This window comes from Gymnodraco acuticeps, unplaced genomic scaffold (assembly GCF_902827175.1).
Source record: "Gymnodraco acuticeps unplaced genomic scaffold, fGymAcu1.1, whole genome shotgun sequence".
Classification (NCBI taxonomy): Eukaryota; Metazoa; Chordata; class Actinopteri; order Perciformes; family Bathydraconidae; genus Gymnodraco; species Gymnodraco acuticeps.
The window spans coordinates 2,773,498-2,790,279 of record NW_022990440.1 but is presented as its reverse complement, the minus strand read 5'-3'; the positions used below and the strand labels follow the sequence as shown (position 1 = coordinate 2,790,279).

Genomic DNA, 16,782 nt, shown 5'->3' with positions numbered 1-16,782 from the left:
AACTACCCTAGTATGAGAAACGGAGTGCATGAGTGGAGCGGATAATAGAAGTTAGGATTACTGCAGGGATTTGTGTGGAAAAATGACTTCTTTACCCTTACCTCACCTTGAACACAGACACCTGTTCATACAGTAAGAGAGCTCAGGCCACAGGAAAATAATTCACGTTGTATCATCACTAACTAGAAGACAATTATAGTAATCAAATATGGTGTCAACAGTTTGTAACCCTATATATGACATGATTAAGGACACAACTGACATGTTATGCATTATTCTACAATCCACTACAACAGCTATGTGACATTTACTCAATGTGAATAAGACAAAATACACAAACATTACAATGTCCATCTAAAGTTTATAATAATAAATCGTAATTATTGTTTTTTCTCAAAAATATGCTTCTCAAGGGCAACAACTAATTCAGTGATTCATCTGCAGATTACTCTCTTAATTATTCAACTAATTGTGTGGTCTATCACCTTTTAATTTAATCACAATTTTAAGTCAATGTCCTACAAAAAATTGCTGTTTTTAAGAAGTATGATTAAAGAATGCAACTTTTAAATGTTAACCACTTATTGAAAACACTCCCCGGGTATCAAATAAACAACAATATCGACATGCTGAGAATAACCCTTTGATAATGTATAAAATGTTCCACACATCTAAAAACAACACTAACATTTTTGTGGATAGTTGTGTGTGTACACTGTGGGAGCAAACAGTTCAGTCTCGGTGGATCAGCAGAGTTTTTTAAAGCCCCCTGCTTTGAATTCTGAGTGGGTGCAGTGCGTCAAGGAGGTGTTGAACAAGAATTTCAAGAAACAGCCTCTCTGGACAGATTCACAGGGAGTCACTCTGCGAGGTTGAATATAGAGTAAGGTCGGCTCCCTCAGGCAGAGTGCCACAGAGGGCGTGGAGTGCATGTTCATCCAAGAGTGGAGGGACATGACAAACAAATAGAAACAAATGACACTGCTGTAAATCACTGGTTTACAGGTGCCTCCAATAAGACTTAAACCTAAGCTACATTTTTAAAAATAGAATTTCGTCTACAGTGTGTTTATTTTTAGACGTATTCCAATCCGATTTCTTTTCTATCTCACTGCATATGACACGGATATATTTCCAATCTATGTAAACAGCTAAGAGATTTACAGAGTTTCACTTTACAGTTTCAATCCAAACCACACAATATGGTATTTAATACTCATGGAATATGTCATTTTATCCTTGAGATTATGTAAATCCTACTCTGACTCAACTGTCATATTGATGCTCCACCGCAGCTTGGGTAAGCCAGCATTACCGTGAGGGACAATGAGACATGGAGATGGAAAGGAAATTATATGGCAAATATTTTACAACTAGATGCAGAGATATTTCAATTGAGTCACAATTTGTAGGCATGTCGTGCACCTGTGAAGGAAAACATGTGGAGTGTGTATATATATATATATATATATATATATATATATATGGGTTATACTGTAAATACATACAGAAAGTAAACAACCCACACCAATGAATTGAGCTAAATACTTTTGTAAGCATGCTGACATTCAATAGTTTAAAGCATAATATATAATAGTATATAGTATAATGTTACCCGCTTTGTGTGTTAGCATGCTGACTAGCACTAAACTTAAAATACAGATAAGGCTAATGGGACTGCCCTTTGTATTGCATATACCAAAATAAATATTGACCTGATGATGGCAAAATTAAGTCACCAAAATTGTAAGAAATGACCCGGCCTAAGGGAACATCAGGGTACCAAGTGTCATGGTAATCCATCCAATATTTGTGGAGTCATTTCTCTCAAAACCATGGTGTTGCTAATGGTAAAGCTGCTAAAACAACTAAAACATTTCAGAAAAAAAATATTTCCAAACGTGCCCGGGTATATCTTTAGTTTGACTTCATAGCTGTTTATGGAAGAAACCTCTATGCTAGAAATAAAAAGAGCCATTTGGCCTGACTACACAACATGCATTTCATGGCTTGATATGACATAACCTATATTTCTGACTATCGTCCTGTTAATGGATTTTCTTCAAAGGGACTGGACTGTGTGAGAAATGCATTAACCAGCAGAACATTTCAATCATCAGCGGCTACTGTAATTGCTGAATGAAAATATTGAAACATAGCTGTCCTTTGAGAATCAATTGTTGATGTTTTTTGGTTTGAAATCATTCAAAGGAAGGAAAGCATCTGGAAAGAAATGTCACTGTTGAAATGCCGGTTGGTGCCATAATACCTTGATATGTCTACCGTCAATTATGTAGCAGTTACAAACAAACACGTGAGAAACTAAGGGAGTGTAAGCTCTGTTGAGGGGAAACTTGAGGGTGAGAATGTTATTAAATGGCCTTCAGCTTCTCCACTCGGTTAGTCACTGCACCGCTGCACAGGCTTTCAGTCTGTGTTGAGCCTATTATATTTTGTAATATGCTGTTTCTCACACTGAAAATCCAATTAAACTTCATAATAAAGTAACACAACCAACACAACAAATATAATTTATTTATTAAAACTGTTAAAGTGGTTCAAACGCTTATTTTTCTATTGTGTACAGCAAGTCCAGCATTAACAAAAACAGCAATCAATGTTCTCTAAATTGTATTTTTAATCTCTTGTCATTGTTCTAGCCCTTAATGTTGTTATGTCTGCCAAACACAATGTCATGAACACTGTGTAATCAAACTTCATTAATTATTAAAGTCACTTGCCGACTGGTCTTTACATTCTCTTTACTCTTTTCACCAATATCAAACACTTTTCGAGGATGCCCTTAAAACTTTTTTTGAACCCGTAATTTCTCCTGCATGTTTAGGCTTGACTCGACTCATTTGTTGCACCAAGTCGTTCTCTCGATTACATTTTATTACTTCGCTCTTAAGGAGAATGCAAGAACTGGTGTTACATCATTTTCAACTGGGATTTCCCTTTCCTGTAGTATATAGGTTTTACAAAGGCTCCAATCCCAAAGTTCCCATCTCTCCCACACAATCTTTTTGTGTAGCATAATCTGACCTCTAATGTCTGTACCTGCACAACGGAGGGCAGCTTGAATTTTTTCGAAATCTCAGAACATTGCGGTCACTATTGAGGGACCTAGGCTTTTAAGTAATGGCGAATTAGTGCAGGATATCCTGTGTCGTGCTTTTGACAATTCTCTTTCTCTCTTAATCACTCATCAGTATTGTTTTAACTCAACCTTCTAGTTTTGGCTGAGCTCACTCAGAACCTTGACCTAGGTGGTACCACAACAAATTCCAGGATCGATCTGCAACTTTTACTGATGTGAAGATTCAAGTTGCGCCTCAATGAAACAAAAATGGTAACAACATAACAACAAACAGCAAAACTCAAAGTGCCAGGGAAATACACATGTTCATTCAATAACACTATTTGAAAAGAACATGTACATAGCATACAGCAATGCACAGATATATAGGTACAAATTCAATTCACCTACTTGCATAAATCTACAGTCATAGCTCACTCTTTTGAAACAATAATTCATATCATTCCACCATTTCTAAAGTAGCCCAAAGGAACTTCCCCACCGCCACTCAGTCATGCCTAATCCATCCATATCTCTCCTCAAACATGCATGTTTTAATTTGTATCCGGGCTCCAGGATGATAAGTGATCAGTCTCGGCTCTCAGAGATATTTCTAATGGCATCATTTACACCGTCTCCTCACAGCCTGAGTGTGTGGTGCACGTTAATGACCTGGGGCCTCATTTATAAAGGGATATACGCAAAAAAAATGGCGTACGCCAGTTTCTACGCAATGTTTGCGATTTATAAAATACTAACTTGACGGGAAAACGTGCGGTCCTCCACGCAAACTCTAACCCATGCGTACGCACTAAGCCCAAAAACGGGAGAGACGAGAAACTGCGACACCGTTGGCAGAAGGAAGAATGGAGAGAAATATGTGGAAATAATACCATAAAAAAAACGTTACCTCTCATTTATCATATATGAAGAATTCATTTTCAAACATTGATTAAAGCCAATCTTAAAATGATTTAACAAACGCCTGTTTGAGACTCCTCAGTGCACACAAAAACATAACTTGGAGAAATAAATAAATACGGATATGTTATTTAAAACCACCTCGAATATGTTGTGTTAATGTTATGAAATGTTTTATGCCGTTTGCTAAGACTTGATAAGTCGCTCATAAAACACAGGAGGTATGGAAACTAAGAACACAATATGTGGTAAATTGTACAGCTAATATAACACAACACATTAGTTGTATTTCCTTTAACTGGTGGATATAGATTTGCTGCAGTGGAGACGCTGCGCACAGCTGATCGACAGCTGGGACACAAACCACCAAATACGAAAACATAATTCAGATCCAGTCGTCATGACTCCACTCCGGAGGGATTCCCCGTTCATTTCTTACAGTCTCTCATCAAGGGGGGGTCTCCTGTCCCCGGTACAAACACACTGCCTGAGGAAGGCTATGTGTATTTATTTTGTCATTAGACTTTTTCGGACCACTTATTTATTTATTTTGGTGACGATCCGACCTCCATGCTGCTACTCTGGTTCAAACGGCATCCACCAAACAATATGATTTATCTCGATCACCCCAAAATAACCAGAATCTGACACGGTGTGAGATGTCTTTTTTAGCTGTTCTGTCGTCATTTCCTGCGATCTTCTTCATAAAGTCAGTCAAAATGAATGAATGGGCGTTTCTTTGACTATTTATAGGCAAATCTGGGCGTTACGTGAAGCCCGCAAAAGCTGCACCGCATTTCGAGTCGAATGTGATTTATAAAGGGAAACCGGCGTAGGAAGTGCTGTACGCACTTTCCTCGCCGGTACGCAATGTTTGGTGAATCGGAAAATGTCGGAACATTTCTGTACCTATTTTTTGGATTTCTACTACGTAAGCAACCTTCCCACGTGAATCCTACGCACGGCGTTATACATGAGGCCCCTGGTGGCAGACCAGCCTCCATTCATTCTCCAGGAGACCCTTTTTCTCACAGCCGCTGTGCTTTCATCTTATGAACAGCTCCCAGGAGAGGCCTGCTATTGGAGGGAAGGTGGATGGTGGCCATTTGTGTGCAGTGATTTGAACCCTTTTGCCATTTTTGCTCTATCTTGCAGTACGGAGAGTACGACCCCAATGTCCACAAGCCTGGCTTCCTGGCCGAGGAGGAACTTCTTCCAAAGAGGGTGAGTGACAGCCGGTATTACACATCATCATTGATGAGCCAAAATGTTTGCAAATTGATTGTATTTTCTGCAGCATTCATCTATATTTATGTTTGTGTTCCCCTATTTCAGGTGATAAACTTGTACCAGATGACTGCAGAAATGTGGGAGGAAAGGATCACGGCGTGTTACGCAGAGCACAGGGGCAGGACGAGGTAAAAAACCCGGCACTGAACTGTGAAGTTCCACAGCCATCAGCACATTTTAAATGAAAGTTCACACAGGATGTGTTTTAAAAAAACTGTTCCACAAGAAATGTTTTATGCAAAACCGAAGTTCATTTTGGCAGAAGGACAAAAGAAGCTCACATAGAAGTTGTTTCCGAAAGAAACCTTGTATGCCTTTTCTCAGGCTGTCTGTACATAGATTGTATTCTTGTGAATGAAATCATTTGATTTGTGTGGTCAAAGGTCTACGTCACTGTGACCTCATTAATTATGTTAGCATTGATAAATCCACGGTATGACACTTTCAACACCTATTGCTGCACCAACAAACTGCACAGCTTTCCACAGCTTAAAACTCATTAAGTGTAACAACATGTATTTTCACAAGAGGAAAACCATGTAACACAAATGTAGCTATTTTTCAAAAGAGAATCATTTAGCGAGTGTTATGGAAATAATTATCATAGACGCCAATTTGTGACATACAGGACAAACCTTGATGTCTGTTTACCTCCTTTAAGGACACAGGCGGCTTAGCCAATAATGTTATTGTTCCCATTCTGTGACCGGTCAATACTGGGTTACAGATGGTCTGTGTTGTGGGTACACTGGGACACTTCCTTCTCTGTATTTGTGGACTCCAAGGTGAAATCTTCGAGGTCATAAGTGTCCGACGCAAGTAGCTCAGTGTTCCCACACTGTTTAGGCTATCTCCTCAAATATGTTGTTTACTCTCTGCGAAACCAGTTAGATGGGCTGGCAAGAGAGAGGCTCTCCAGAATTGACGTGGCAACTCTACCGTGAAGTCAGAACCTCTGACTCTTGGACTTGTGATGTGAATCCTCCGGCCGTTAACTCGTAATAAACCACCAGTGTTTGACATCAAAGCTACTGCTCCTACCGTGTCTCCTTCCTGAGTCGGTGACTCCCACTGCATAGCTACACAGAAGTTTCCTCTACAGCGAGGAGCAAATGTTTTAAAGTGAAAAGGACTATAGAAATGCTGTTGCTGTAATTGGTTTCATAAATCTACAACAACACCAGAATGATAAATAGTTGTTCTGTTATTTCATGCTGTTCCACTACTAAGCTGATCTTAGTTGAACATTGACAGGGAGTAAGTGTGCTGGAAAATGAGTTCTAAAAGCCAGCAACCGCAGCACTTGGGAAAGTGACAATTGACTCACTGGTGCTGATCAATGACATATTCAACCCCAGCAGAGAGAGAGGGAGTAGCTGGTCACATCTTTTGCATTTTAATTGTTTAGTAAGTGATGCAGTGTAGTGGGCGCACATGAGGGGTTTCACTGACCTTCACCAGGGCTGGGTTTCAGTAAAACATGCTTTTAATGCTGGGATGATACATCACCTGACATTTTGCATCAATCCCAAATACATGTGTATGCTACAGAAACACAATCATTTCCTGAAGTCTTTGGTGATCCTTGACATGTTCCTTCCCCATAACCACAAGGCCTCATATGTCTTAAAGGGCCCATGTCATGCTTTTCCGGTTATTGCCCGTCCCCTTGTGTGTTATGATGGTTTTTCTGCATGTAAACGGTCTGCAAAGTCACAAACCCTCAAAGTACACCCTGTAGCGAGTACCACTCTAACACAGAAAAGACCTGTCTGTGCTGCCCCAGAACGGCTCGTTGGAGATTTCTCTTTTTCTACAGTGACGCGACCATACCCTCACAGCTCCTCACAGCCACTCTCTCAGCGGCGAAACTGTGACGCGCTGGGGGGGGGTGCTAGTGGAGCCTCGCAGATGGGGGTGCTGCAGCCCCCTCAGCACCCCCCCCTGCCCACGTCCATTTGCAATGTCTCGCTATGACCCCACACAGCGAACAGGAAATGAACCCAGCACACACTGTCCGCTCCTCACAGCAGCGAGCCGCGCAACGTCCCGCCAACAAGGCACCCAGACCCCACGCAGCATTCTCATCTGTTTGTCATTACTGGTGTCATTGTCTGGTTGCTAACAAATGCCATTGTAACACATAATCACTGATGTTCTGCTGTAATGGTGGTGGACTCATCAGAACAGAGTGGGCGAGCTGACCAATCAGAGCACAGTGGGCTCACAGGGAGGGGGGGGCAGGAGCTCCAACAAGCCGTTTAGGACAGAGAGTGAATACACATACTATACAGAGGTGCTGTATGAGAAACCAATGTGAGTTTGGAAAATTGCACAATGTAAATCTATTCTCGTAGACCTCAACAATGGAATTATGATCAGTAGAAATGGCCATGACACATATTTAAATGAATGTTTCAGGAAATGTTGGGATGAGTTATATTCATTTGGTGGTCTCTCTTTCATATAGCCCCATCAATGGGTCACGTTCAGCCATCTTAGTTAGCATTTTAGCATTCTGACATGCAAACATATGACAGATATTATTGTAAACTGACAACATGTTAAGCATGTTAGCATTTAGGGTGATTTGCCTCACAGAGCTGCTTATGTGGCTTGCTGTATATGTTTTCACAAAACAAAAATTTTGTATTGAAAAGTCCTTCATCAGCCAAAATAAAAATAAACTAAAACTGGCACATTTTTATACAGATAAGAACTATAGCACCTAAGACAGGGTCTGCAACCTTTTTGACCAAAAGAGCCATTTTGCCCCCTTTTTTTTGTCTGGAGCCGCAAAACATATTTGATAGCTTGATAGCTTATAAAGTTGTTTATATTGTTACATCATAGACAAAAACTACAGTTTTTTGCATTTATTATTTATTATATTCTAAAAAACTGTTTACCTCTAATAATAAACAAAGAACTCTTATAAGGAGAATACAAAAAAAATACACAGGCCTACTTTAAAATAAATCAACACAGCACTTGGGGAGTCTTCTGCACATTTGAAGAAAATGAATATAATTAAAATGGGCCCACTTTGAAATAAATAAAACATATAGCTGCACCCTAAAAAGAGTTAACTGATTGAATTATGACTGAAGATCGTCAGCTCTCTTCCTCTTCCGTTTTTCTCCTCGATACGTAAAGGCTGCAGCACCTTTGACAACTTCTCTCTACATATCAAACATACCGGTAAGCCAGCATCGTTTGCTGTGAAAGCAGATAGCTCTGTCCACGCAGAATTAAATCCTGTGTTCCTCTGGTACTTTTATTTTCTTTGATTTATCCATAGTTCGCTCATCGAGCCGGGGGTCAGGTTATTCGCCTGCATGAAAAGGCGCTGGTGCGGGACCGTAGCAGGATGTGACCAGTACTCAAGTTGTAAAAAAAAATCAGGGGGGATGGTGGATTTTATCATATGGGGACATAATGTGTGCTGATAACCCGCCGAGGGTGGGAGACCAACCAGCATAAAGATAATTAGTATACTCCTAAAACAACATGCATGTTATGGATGTTCAGATACTCCTTTCATTGCTCTTGACCAAGGCACCTCAGAATTAGAGTCGGTCCCCGGGCTGCCATGGCACCACTAACATTTAGGGTCAAATGCAGAGGACAATTAGTGCAAAATCTTTTTTTCACTTTAATTTAAAGGGGGGGAGGGAATACAAAAATGTGGTTATAATGGAAGTATATGGTACAAATCTTGTAGGTTAACAGTCCCTCATTTATTATTCAGATGGATCAACTGATTATACTAATAATAAAGTCAAAATTGATTTTAGAATATTGAATTATAGTGTATCTTTTAAAAAAAGCAGTTACTGGTATACGATCAAAACTGGTATCTAAAGGGATACATTTGTATCGTAATTAATTAAATCATTATGTAAATTCTTCATGAAAAATTTGAGGAAAAAAATTAGAATTTTTTTTTTTTATCCGTCATCATTTTATTGCAGTTCAAATACAAATATTTGATGTTAACATTCCCAATGTTACTTTTTTTAACAGGACATTAAGTGCAAATTGAAATTGTTTACAAAATATGAAAATATATTAAAAGATTATACAGATAATACAAAATAGGACCAATGTTGTCAATGGCTGCCTACTCCACTCTCCCCTATCTCATAGAAGTTTCCAAAGATTTTCATAATCATGCTTTTTGGTCTCAATTTTTCTGGCTCTTGCTTTCGGATTGTTAGCTAAGCAATGGCTTTGAAGCCAAGTCTTGACATATACCTCTGGTCTGAACTTGTTCAGTGGAGGGCCAACACACTTGATGAAAAGCAAGGCTGACATGCTTTTTACCTCTAGGGAGCTTCTAGTTGTGGTTAAAATGTTCATCTGACTAAACCCACATTCACACTCAGCTGTGGAGATGACCAAAGTGTTCACTGCTTGAAGGAGGGGTTTCAGCTCTCCTGGTGCTGGTGGTATCATTTCATCAACAGTTTTGAGTCTTACCAGCTAGCTAACACGAGAGAAAAACGTAGCTAAACTCCAAACTAAGTTGTTATTGCTGCTTATGTCCATAGATTCCACCTTTGGTGACTAAATAGTGAGTAACGACTAAGATTAATGACTCTTGACTTACCTGAAATGTTATTTTTAAATATGAAGTCCCTCAGATCGCGTTGTCCTCCTGGTCACTTGGCCATTGTGATGACCGTTACCTGCGCTTCTGGCATCGATCAAACAGGCGCATCACGGCGCTCTGGCGCCCTCTAGGGCACTCGCATAGTATAGCGTCAGTGACTTGGTAAAAATGTCATTGCGTGTGTGCGTGCTCCCTCGCCCACAGTATTTTACTCAAAATGCGCAAAATTAATGTTGAAATAGCAGTAATACCAGTGCCACGTTCATTGATCAAATTACATAAGGGATGGAAAGGGGGGATGGCAGTTTTAGAAGGGGGATGATTTTGACCGTTTTTATTTCAGGGGGGATGCCAACCCCCCTCATCCCCCCTCAACTCGAGTACTGGATGTGACGCATTTTTTAGTTGATCTAATTAAAACCGTTTTTTTTGTGTCACAGTATCACCTCAAAATACAAGATACGAAACATTTTCAACCGTGCAACAAAATATAAATAGTCCTACAGATATTTGTATTTTATTTCCTTCTTATTTTTGTCTAAGCTCAAAGAAGCCAGAGCAGAGGGCTTACAATTACACTCAAGTCAGAATGTACTCAGTATCCAACTTTGTTAAGATTTGTTTACTTGGCATAATGCTATCTTGCCTGTTTAAACTTTGATGAAGCTTAAATCATCAATTTCCCACCGCCCATATCAAACAGCAAGTGATTAAAAGTGTAGCCGGAAGCATGCCCTGATTCTTCCTCAGCCATCAAAGTATGCTAATGCTCTTTTTTTTGTTGCTGAGTTGACCCTGAAATCCAAACAGATCTGGCAGGAGAAGAGGAAGAAAACAAGTTTGAAACGATTGATGTCACAGTATTTAGAGTCTTTGAGGCATCAGGACAAGTGTTTTCTTCCATCAAGCATGACCTCTAAAGCCTGTTAGCAAATCATACTTGTGTCTTCTGTCAGTTCTGTGCTTATGTCTTCACCCTCGCAAGAGCTGTGTGACAGAGCTTTTGTAGATCACACATGACAGATGCTTTCCACAAAAGCAAAGGAATAAAAGTCTGATCTCTTCTTCTCTCCACTTCTGTCCCTCTTCTCCTCCTGCCCTTTCCTCCTCTTCTTCATTCCCTTGGATCCCCTCTCTCTCCTTCTCTCTCTCTCTCTGTCTGTCTTGAACCAGGGAAGACGCTGAGGTGGAGTATTTAAAAATAGCTCAGGACCTGGACATGTATGGCGTCAATTACTTTTTAATCAGGGTAAGCCAACGTTTGCTATATCTATACAAAGTAAGCCAATATGTTTTCAAAAGTTGCCCAAATCTGATTTTCTTTTTATGTGCATATGTGACAATGTAAACATCTTAAGTCACATGGAATTTGATATGATCAATTCTGATTTGGGCCACTTTCATATATGGCCCTACATTTTTTAAATCGTCCTAAATAGTTTCCTGGCTGGGAGTTTTGGGATGGGCGTTAACAGATGTAATTAAAAGTACCCTCTGACATCCTGAAGTTATGGATGAAATCTGTTTTAGTGAAGCTGGCTCCGACTCTGCATCAAAACACAACTTTGTACAGAAGAGCAACCTTTGAAAATGCACAATAAATAATGTCTTATTACTCAATCTTGGTATCTTATAAACGAAAGCTGACTTCAATGGCCTCCTTCTTCACTTCTGTACATGCAGCGGCATGTGACATCTTTGTTATTGTTTTTTTACGGCATTATGGTCGATTCATGACCAAATCCAGCTCATGCCAGAATCTGATAGGCCATATTCAAAAAACATAGAAAACTATTCAAAAGGCCAAGAAGAATAACCAATTTGAGCAATACAAAAAGACGTGCAGGGTGAAAGAGATAGGAGGCTTGTCAATTGTACTGTGGTGTGATGAGATAGGGTGGTAAATTATCCTGTGCTTAATGTCCCTTATTAAAAGGGATTTTTTAATCTTTAACAATTTAAAAACAAATGTGTATTTTGTGGGCTTAAATAATTAACTGTTTCAAGGCAGTGGATCATTTTACAGCTGAGTCATAATGAAATATGAACATTTACTTGAGGCGCTCTAGCCTTGATCAGTGAATTCTCTAAAACGCTCAGTCATTTGAAAACCAGCAGGTCAACTTCAAATGAAGTAATAGACTGTAGCATTAGCAACAAGCCCAGACTGCACATACCCCCGTGGCCCGCACAACTGGCTTTGTTATTTTTGTATATTTTTGGCTAGCAGAGCCACCACAATGACACCTCTGTCACATGCAAGTACATACAGTATACATGTTGGCTGCATGGATGGTAGAAGAGAAGCTTTGTTCACTCTGCTGTGTGTGTGGTTCAGAATAAAAAGGGAACAGATCTTCTCCTGGGAGTGGACGCCCTGGGGCTGCACATCTACGAGCCGGACAACAGGCTGACACCAAAGTGCTCTTTCCCCTGGAATGAGATCCGCAACATCTCCTACAGCGACAAGGAGGTGGGAGAATCTGCTGTTGTTCTTTGTGACAAAGATCTGCGGTACTCAGTTAAATAAAGAGCTACATATAGGCAATACTTTAGTGTCATAGTTTATGTTCTTTGTTCGCTCCTTTGAAATGTTGAGGTGTTTTCTCTTGTGTATTGATCAACAATCTGGTATTCTTGTCTTGGTAATGTTTAGTTTACCATCAGACCTCTCGGCAAGAAAACCAATGTTTTCAAGTTCAACTCTTCGCGTCTAAGAGTCAACAAGTTGGTGAGTTTGTAAAAGTTTGTCATTTCTCATAGTGAAGGTCTTCATAACATGTGGAAGATGCTGGTGAATGAGAGTTTTGGGATGAACTGATATTCTGACACATCATTGTAAATATAAACCATTCTCTGGTTGTGTTTCTCTCTGTGCAGATCCTCCAGTTGTGTATAGGGAACCATGACCTGTTCATACGCCGCCGCCGGGTGGACTCGCTGGAAGTCCAGCAGATGAAATCTCAGGCCAGAGAGGCGAGGGCCCGAAAACAGGTACATGGATGTCAGGAAACAAAGAAGGGGGTATAGGAATGAACTTGTTAGTAGCCAGGTTTCCACTTCAAATGTAGTATACATTTCCACAAGAAGACGGCACTGATAATGCTACTTTTTGTGAGTTGGAAACATTGGACACACAGAGAAAGAGGGCAACATGAGATGTTATTGCAAATATTTTGCAATTTGTAACTCAATTGAACAGTACAGTACATCTTTGTGGCTGTTATTCTCAAATCTGTTTTACAAGTCAGACAACAGAGGGAACGCAAGCACCCACATAGAGTATTTAAGGGCACTGACTTGTTAATACAAACACAAAATTACCTTTTTATTAATTAAACCGCTGATTATTTTGCTTCACTTCCATCCTTAAATGTTAATTAAATGACATTAGTTGCTTTGTTTGTTTGTTTGTTGTGTTTTTGTGGCAATAGTGTGTACATGTGTGTTTGACTATATTTGTGTGGACACCAGGAAGAATTGCCAATGCTCAGGCTAGTGAGGGTCCTAATATAGAAAAAACAATACAACAAAGAAGTGCTCTGATTTCCCTCTCTTGTATGATGCTTTCTCATTTTCTTTAATGATGTTTGGTTCTGTTTCTTTCTTTCTCCATCCATATTTCCACTCATTTGTTCCCCACCATATCCTCTGTCCTGTGACCTTCAGGTAGAGAGGCAGCGTCTGCAGCGGGAGAAGCAGCTGCGGGAGGAGGCAGAGAGAGCCAGGGACGAGCTGAAGAGGAGGCTGATTCAGCTGCAGGACGAGGCCCACATGGCCAACGACGCACTGGTAAGATACGTCACATATACGGAAAGTTCCAGCAACATTTCTTGCGTGTCACACCGTTCTCACTTCACTTCCTCTGTTCACGTCATTTCTTCCACTTTGCTGTCTCTCACTGTCTATTCTTTCCCCTCGATCAATCTCTCTCCCGTTTCATCCCGTAACTCCATCTCTCTTTCTCTGCTCCATTTCCCCACAACTCCCAATTCCAACTTTTCTTTCCCCCTTTCCCCATCCTTCTTTTGTCTGTCCTCCCTCCTCTTCCTCTCCAGCTGCGTTCGGAGCAGACAGCGGACCTGCTGGCTGAGAAGGCCCAGATCGCAGAGGAGGAGGCTAAGCTGTTGGCCCAGAAAGCTGCAGAGGCCGAGACAGAAATGCAACGCATCAAAGTGACGGCCATCCGTGGCCAGGAGGAGCGGCGGCTCATGGAGCAGAAGATGCTGGAGGCAGAGATGCTGGCCCTCAAGATGGCCGACGAATCGGAGAGGAGGTGGGGAGAGGAGGAGGAGAGTGTACAGCCAGTCATGTTGCAGTGGATTTGTCTCTGTCAACACTCTCTGTCATGCATACATTCTCTTTTTCTGTATTCATCTCACATGCACAGGTTTTTTAGATCCTTAAAGGTCACCCATTATGCAAAATCCACTTTTTCATGTCTTTTATACATCAACATGTGTCCTCTCTGTGTAAAGAGATTCTGAAAGTTTCAGGAACAAAAGACGTTCTCACTTTTTGTCCTGATCCATTTATATAAAAACATGTCTGAAAATGAGCTGATCAGATTTTGGCCACTTTATGATGTCATAACCATTTTTTGGCTTGTGTAACCATTAGCCAATCACCAACCAAGGTAACCCCCCCCCCCCCCCCACCTTATCACCTGAATCTCCTCCTAGAGCTCCATTGTGTTCTTTTTAACCAGATATCTCTCAGAGGGGCGTGGGGAGGGGCTCCTTATTTTCATCTGAAGTAACAGACAGAGAATCAGCACTTTGGAAACAGGGCTGAAACAGAGGGGATTATGGGTAATGCTACAATGATCTGTTTGGTGTTTTGAGCCAAACCCTTCAGAGACATGTTTTGTATATATCTGAGACCTATAATATATTGATGAAAAACAGTACAATAGGGGACCTTTAAACAACTTAACCCCACAACCTACTCACTTTCCCAAAGTGTTACCTTTATAATGCAAGCCTCCCTCCCAAATCCCTATACTTTATTTCAGTTTGCTCAGCAGAAAATAAATCAGTCGATACGCTGTGAGCATAACGCTGCAGCTGCATTCAAATGGCTCAATCGAAGAACTTCTAACTTGTTTAAAATCATTTAATTTGGAAGGCTTTGTTCTTGCACTGCAGCAGGTAATCATGTGGTTACTGCCACGCTGCTGCGCACGGAAAGTTACAAAGGGGAGCAGCTCTCCTCCTAGCACTAAGGTGCCGCAGTTCATTTGTGCTAGTTCATTGTTAGCAGTAGAATCGATTGATGGTGGGAATCCCTATCAAACACACTGTTGTATTCCCACTGAAGCTCCACAGTGCTGAAACAGACTTTTGATGCGTTTTTTATCTCTGCTTTAAAAATGAATGTTTTTGGCACATCCTAGTTCCAATCCGCTACTTTTAACCATCTGCTGTTGACTTATCTTTAGTTCTTTTCAGGTCAGAAGAATGAGGAGATGAAGTGATGAGTGTTTCTTGATCAGCACTGTGATGAGCCTGATAGATGCTGATCCATTGAAGCAAAGAACTGAGGTCGTTTTCATCATAAAACAGTTTACATGGATACTAAGAATATCACTTTACAGTTTCTACTTTACAATTTATTAGGCAATCATTTCAAATGGGCACTATTAACCACTTGCCAGTAACTGCAATTTCTGGATGAGCACTTTCTGCACCAGAGGAAGTTAAAACCTGTGGCACTCAACATGTAAATGACTGTCCACTCAAACCCTCGAGGCACACAGCTCCCCCACATCAACGAGGAACCGCTGAGAGTTCAGCAACACAATCAAAATAAATGTAATCAACTGCACATAACATTCAAACTCCATGGTGGAGTAATGGAGTCAGAAATGATTTTGTGCTTCGGTGTTACGTTGATCACCCGGGTAATAACAGAGTGACATTCCCAGGGTCTTCGAGTACCAACGTACCGATTATGTAAGATGATTCTGGATTCAATTTAGATAATGCTGTCTCCTTTGAAGGATTGGTAGGTGAATTAAAGCATGAACTGCGTCTGTCTGTGTTTGTCCCTCAGGGCCAGAGAGGCTGAGCAGCTGAGACAGGACCTGCAGGAAGCCAAGGAGTCGGAGCGCAGGGCCAAGCACAAACTGCTGGAGATCACCAGCAGGGCTGTCTACGCGGTAACTGAATCATGAGCATTCATATTTTTTATAATGTATTTGTTTCAAGTGCTCTAAACTGATATCCCCCATACATAATTGTTTCCTTTATCTCCATGCTTAAATCCACTGTTGATCTACATTTGAAAACATTCAACCGCTTTCTTATTATCTTCCTGTGAAACCGCTAGTGTGGTTTTGCATCTTTTCCCCCTGTTCGCCTCTGATGAGTTTGTACCCCTGCAATTCTCAAAGTGATGTCGTTCAGTTTGATGTGGTGTATCAGGGACGATAACTCAATATTTGAGAGTTAAGACAGCTTTTTTTGTGCTATTTTTTAAATATAATTGTGTCAATTTTTTGTATTACTTTCTTTTTAATCTGGATTACACAACCGAAAATGACATTTTTCTTCCATAGTTCCTGGATACATGTTTTAGTATCCCAAAAAAGTCGCGGCTTTTCCAGAGTGAGATGTGGTAAAATGGGAAGAGCATCTTTTTAAATATATTTTTAGACAGAGATAAATAAATAATGTAAATAGTTAACTGTTTCAGCCTTGCAAAAATCACACACACACACACACACACACACACACACACACACACACACACACACACACACACACACACACACACACACACACATGCTACTGTAGCCTCGCACAGCCACACTGAACTGGAGATACTTGCATAAGATCAGGCAGCACATAAGGCAGCCTACGCAAAAGCTCCCAAC

At 40.6% G+C, this 16,782-nt stretch overlaps 1 protein-coding gene across 3 annotated transcripts in view; it reads left to right on the top strand.

The window, feature by feature from the left end:
* The window catches only part of nf2a (neurofibromin 2a (merlin)), a 35,348-nt gene that overhangs the window by 10,403 nt on the left and 8,163 nt on the right, over positions 1–16,782 (top strand). For 2 of the 3 annotated variants that reach the window (XM_034225294.1, XM_034225295.1), the window contains exons 5-13: positions 5,156–5,224; positions 5,336–5,418; positions 11,079–11,154; positions 12,244–12,378; positions 12,562–12,636; positions 12,786–12,899; positions 13,575–13,697; positions 13,964–14,181; positions 15,960–16,065. In XM_034225294.1, the coding sequence (XP_034081185.1) occupies positions 5,156–5,224; positions 5,336–5,418; positions 11,079–11,154; positions 12,244–12,378; positions 12,562–12,636; positions 12,786–12,899; positions 13,575–13,697; positions 13,964–14,181; positions 15,960–16,065 (999 nt within the window). Of the gene's footprint in view, positions 1–5,155; positions 5,225–5,335; positions 5,419–11,078; positions 11,155–12,243; positions 12,379–12,561; positions 12,637–12,785; positions 12,900–13,574; positions 13,698–13,963; positions 14,182–15,959; positions 16,066–16,782 lie in introns of those variants that run through there. The other variant, XR_004569895.1, reaches the window with a different exon arrangement.